The 5,763-nt window shown below is 41.2% G+C and overlaps 1 protein-coding gene across 1 annotated transcript; it reads left to right on the plus strand.

The window, feature by feature from the left end:
* The first annotated feature begins 201 nt into the window (after nt 1-201).
* Nucleotides 202-3,507, plus strand: rgs18 (regulator of G protein signaling 18). The gene is made up of 5 exons (XM_088397010.1): nt 202-455; nt 559-642; nt 745-806; nt 1,009-1,175; nt 2,280-3,507. The coding sequence occupies exons 1-5, from the start codon at nt 340-342 to the stop codon at nt 2,532-2,534; spliced, it is 684 nt and encodes a 227-aa protein (XP_088253136.1). The 5' UTR covers nt 202-339; the 3' UTR covers nt 2,535-3,507.
* Nucleotides 3,508-5,763: the final 2,256 nt, after the last annotated feature.

Here is a 5,763-nt window from a genome sequence, read left to right on the forward strand (position 1 = left end):
TTTAGGTGCGCCTTATCGTCCGGATAATACGGTAGCTATTTCTAGCTCTGCAACCAATTCTGGTTGTTCAAGTACTACAATATACAATAAATGGGCAAAATGTACTGAAACACATGAAAGAAAACACCGGACATTTTTTGAAATTGCCTCGCATACAAACTCTCAACAGGACGTCAAACACAAGTGGGGGGGAGCGGGTCTCTAACAAGACGAGAGCCATGTAAGTGTTGACAGGAAGTCTCGGGCCGAGAAATGAAATGCAAACGTGGTTTGCAGAGCGACGGCGATGGGTTCGACAATTGTCTCAGAGCTATTTGTGGCAGATGAAGATAGAACAGCATGGAAACGCTTGTTTTCTTATTTCCTCAATTTAACTTGATGGCCCAGAAGGAGGAAGCGTATTTTAAAGGGCCACAACACGGGCGAGAATCAACAATGAAGGCTGATAGCAGCAGGTTGGTGGATGATTTTTAAACTATTCTTTTTTTAAAAAAAAAAAATAATCCAATGAATTGTGCAGTCAAGTTGGGGTTTTTTTTTCTGTTTTTTTGTACACAGACAGCAAGGCAAGGAGAAGAAAAGTCTCACCAGATTTGGCTCTCAAGAAAATGTCAATTGCCAGAGAAAGGCGACGTCCAGCAAGTGAGGCCAATATTTAAAAAAGCATTATTCCCGTTTGACCTCGCTGCAAAATCACGCAAGGCGCCAAAACTTTGCTAAAACGCCCATCTCATTTTTTCTCAGCATCGCGGCAGAGACGGCGCTGCGATGGAGTAACTCGTTTGAAGAGCTGATGGAGAACGCAGGTCAGAGTTCTACTCGTGAGATGATACAAAGGAAATCTTACAATAAGGGACCAATTACAATCAAAATAAAAGTCATGAATGCATAAGATATTAGTGAGTACATATTAGCGACCTTTAAATGAAGAAGTTGTGGAATGTTTCTTCTTCCCCATTCTCACACGCTTCCACCTATCTCCAACTGTTGTTTGTTTCTCCACCTCAGATGGCGTGGAAACCTTCTTTCAGTTCCTCCGCACAGAGTTCAGCGAGGAAAATTTAGAGTTCTGGCAGGCGTGTGAAGAATTCAAGACTTATGACTCTGAGAAGAAGCTTCTGTCCAAGGCCAAGAATATTTATGCTGTTTTTATCGAGTCGGATGCGCCCAAAGAGGTATTTTATGTTCATTTACCCATAGAAACAAATATGTTTTTCTTTGGCCTGTCACCGAGTGAGTGCTGCTGGAGGTTGAGAATATTCATGATGTGCTGAAGTATGCCGGATGAATTCTGAATCATTATGGGGTCAAGAGCAAGTGGACCTTTGTGGCGGAAGCGCAGGTTGGTTACGCATCTCAACATAGCACAACGAGTGCAAAGAAGCCGGCGCCGAGAGCCGCGCTTTATACGATTTCCATTTTGCGGCCTGGATGATGATTTGACCGCATCTGAGCGTAAAGTGCAGGCGGGCGCTTTGTGCCTGTGACTCTGTCTGTGCAAAAAGTGAAGAGAGCAAAAGCCACCCACACACTTTGTGTAGATGATTCTTAGCCTAAATATTTATTGATGCCGCTTCTGCTTGCACCCGCTTGAACGGTTTCGACCAGAGTTGAATGCGACTGCAATACTCGACAAGGTTGCTATAGTAATATTTCTCATTACAAAATACCCTTTTTAGAGATTTTTTTTTAACAATCGTAAACATTAAAACATATATGTAACGTGTAGTCGTATAGATGTGTTTGTGTGTATATATGTACGTGTGTATGTATGTGGTATGTAAATGTGTGGTATGTATGTTTATGTATCTGTGTATGTGTATATATGTATATTCTATGTAGTATGTGTATAAGTGTATATATGAGTATACATGTATATACGTATGTGTATACGTGTATGTATCTGTATATATGTATTTGTAAATATGTATATATGTAGTATATTCTATGTAGTATGTGTATAAGTGTATATATACATGTATATATGTGTATACGTGTATGTGTGTGTATACGTGTGTATATGTGTATACGTGTATACGTGTATGTTTATGTGTGTATACGTGTGTACATGTGTGTATATGTGTAAACAAGTATATGTATATATACATGTATATCTTATAGGAATATATACGTATGTATATGAATATGTCAATATTAGTAGAGTTGTTAGTTGACTAAGTTGAAAGGCCAAGTGTATATATATTTTTTTTTATCACGTGATATGTGAGGAAATGCACTTGAAGCAGTTGCAGTTCCACGTGTGATTTTATGTTTCTCAGGTCAATATTGACTACGGCACCAAGATGGCCATCCAGACCAATATAGCACATCCCACAAGGAGCTGTTTCGATGCGGCCCAAATGAAAGTCTACAGCCTGATGAAAAAAGACTCCTATCCCAGATTCCTGCACTCCGACCTTTATTTGCGCCTGGCCAGGAGGAGAGGGCCAGGAGCCTTGATGTCTCGCAGAAGGTCACGCTCCTGCGTGTTCGACGAGCGAGGCGGCGGCTCGGCCGAGCCCTCGCCCCGGTAGCCATAACATTTCAGACGCGCTCGCTCGCTCGTAAAAACGACGGTGATAATCGGTGGCGAGCTGTGGAATTTTAATTGTGTAATTTGTGTCGGAGATTGTATGTATGTGTGTGCGAAATGAATCATTTTCTTTTACAATCGCACTGGATTATTCGAGCCTGGCGACAAGCCCCGGAGACACACAAATAGGAGAGATTTGGAGGAATCTGCCATTTTAATTAGGTCCTAAGACTATGCATTTGTGTATTCATGTGGCTCCAGCCCTTCCCTCATCTACTCAGCAAATTAATCCCCACCAAGAACATCGCTGGATGATAGTTCACCTCCTGAATGCAAGCGGGATCATTTGTGCTCATTTTGGGAAGCCGGCTGCTGTGCAGAACCCAAATATTTCCACGAGTGCCAGGATATGTACACTTAATTAGCTCAAGCAATTATCTGCTTGATTGAAAACAAATATGAGCACACGAGTCCATTCGTCAATAACTTTTAAAGCAGGGGTGTCAAACTCATTTTTTTGGAGGGCCGCATTGTAGTCATAGCTTCTTTCGGACGGCCATTATGACTGTCAGCCCAAATAAATATATGAGCACCTCATATTATATACAATAAAAGCTACAAAACTGACAAATAACCCGTTTTCAAATCAGACGAGTAAAAACTGGTCAAATATTTAAAAAATTATATATTATTAAGAGTGAAGACAATTTGTAATTCTGGTAATGACACACAAATTTGATGCACAATTTGTCTTCGAGGGGCCACCTAAAATGATGTGGCGGGCCGTATCTGGCCCCTGGGCCTTGAGTTTGACATCTGTGTTCTAAAGTTTCGGGATATTATTGAAATGACATATTTGTGACAATGCGGAATTGTTTTGGTAACAAAAAATGAAAGAGAAAATGATTTAGCCATCATTATTATACCAGACAAGTTAATCACTCCATTTCAATAAAAGATACCAAATTGTGGAATGAGCCAATATCTAAACTATCATCCTCACTAAAAACGCCAGTACTTATTTATTTGTTTATTTATTTATTTATTTATTTATTTATTTATTTATTTATTTATTTATTTATTTATTTATTTATTTATTTATTTATTTATCTGTTCGTCTCTTCTGCAGCATAGCTAGTGATTTGTCTTCTGCTGGCAATCGCTCCTTATACAACTTTAATGCACTTATGAGTTACAAGCTCATTTGACCAGCCATGTCTTAATAATAATAATTTAAAATTTAAAGGATTAATTATTTTCTCCCTCCCGGTGTTCAACCATCTACAAAACTAACCTGAAGTGAGAAGTTTGCATGTATGGAAAGCTCCTAATGAGACTTAACTGAATTGACAGCTCGTAGCTCATCACTCATAGATTGTGTCTGGTGTTTCATACTAATTTACTTTTTGTTTTTCTATTTGGACTCGGCCCATTTATTCCAATGCTTTGCGGAAGGTAAGACGCTCTCAATTAAAAGCAGCTTTAATGAGGCGCGTCTGCGATCTTAATCGTTCCAATGACCAAATTGAAAGGAGACATTGTCCACGTGATAGCTCACAAAGTTGTAGTAGCTCCCTTTTTCCACATCGCTGAAAAATTAATAGACCTTATCAACTTGCAGCACAAGCGCGGAATAATTGATGTCGGTGTATTCGCCGCGCTTTTTTTCTCCGAGACAAATACGTCCGTCGTTCCAAAACTATCCGCCAGCCAACCGGATTCTCCATCCAGTCTCGTGAATATGCATATTTGGAGAAAATATATGTACAACACGTGTCTGGATTCAGAACACAAAACCGGCGCACACCCACACGCGCAGCTCATTAACTGGAGAAGCTCAAGGATCCTACGGGGCCCATCTCAACTTAAGTTCCTTGCAAAGATCTGTGTGGTATACCTCACAGTTCCTATTAATTATGCATCAATTGAGACGTTACAGGCGTGCCGATACTGCACTTCTTAGCTTGTTAGTTTTCTCTGAAGTCTGAGAACAAGAGGGGGGAAATAATAAATGATACGGGAACAAAGGTGGGGGGCTCCGCTGGTGTGCCAAATTCATCACCGCTTAAGATTAGTTGCCTGCTGAGGCGTTCCGAGCAGATTTCTCTTTTCTTCTCCTCGATTTTTTTTCCAGTCGGTGACTCACACCACACGGCAACCCTTGGAAATCATCCTCAAATTGTGAGGAGAAACAAACGGTGAAGATTTTAGAAATGGTGACGTTCATGTATTCCCCGTGCGGAATAATGAACTTCACAAATCTACATGGAAAAGCTTCAAGCGGATCCGAGTGCATCGGCAAGCACAGCTTGCGTATAAGATTGCAATCGGTATTTCTTATCAAAGAGATTAGTAATGATGTTGTCATGGCAACAGTTTTGTCAGAAGTGGATGACAGGAGCAAAGTAGACGTTGTAGGGTTAGGCATTCATGTGAGACCCTCCCCCCCAAAAATAGATGGTGGGTTCAATCCTCAAGCCTGGTGATCATGTCCAAGGGTCCTTGAGCAAGACACTGAAATTTGGTTTTCTCCCTGTAGCAGCAAATTTGAATACCCCCCCCCCCCTCCCTCCCTCAAGCAAAGTTCCAGGGTGTACTTATTCTAACAGCAGCTCTATTAGACTAAGTCAACCCTGGAGAATAACTACCTTCCCTCCCGAGGAGGCCAAATTTGGCTTTGTTCTTCAATGCAAGCTTCATGACTTGAATACCCAAGCTGCAGATACTGAAAGAAAAAAAAAGAAGAAAGAAAAAGGCAGAATTTGACGAGAAAAGATGAGGGCAGGGTAATGAGCCATGGCCACCACCTGCAAAATCATCCCACGAGAGGCTTTTTCTTGTTCTTTCTTTTCATGATCTCATGTCCTCCTGTCTCCTGCCAGTCCCATTTGCACACAACAGCATGTGCTTTGATTCACATCATTAATGCTCGCAAACTGGACAGGTTGATCTGTTTGTCTTATTTTTGGGGAGCCGAGCAGGTTCACTCCTCTAAGCGTTCATTTGATTGCTCCTTAATGGCCGCATCGGACGGAACATTTGTCCAAATGGTTGATGGCTTTTACGAGAGCCGGCCGCTGTCTTTCATGAGATGAAACATCACTTTCATTCAGCTCACTTTTGTTTGCCAGTCCCTTCAGCAAATTCACATTTTAGGAACCAATTGTTGATCCAGATGTCCATGAGGTGGTGCTGACTCACAGGCCGGGCGTGAAGCTTGACCCAAACAA

The sequence above is a fragment of the Syngnathus floridae genome, chromosome 14, assembly GCF_059516105.1.
Source record: "Syngnathus floridae isolate MCC-2025c chromosome 14, RoL_Sflo_1.0, whole genome shotgun sequence".
Lineage (NCBI taxonomy): Eukaryota > Metazoa > Chordata > Actinopteri > Syngnathiformes > Syngnathidae > Syngnathus > Syngnathus floridae.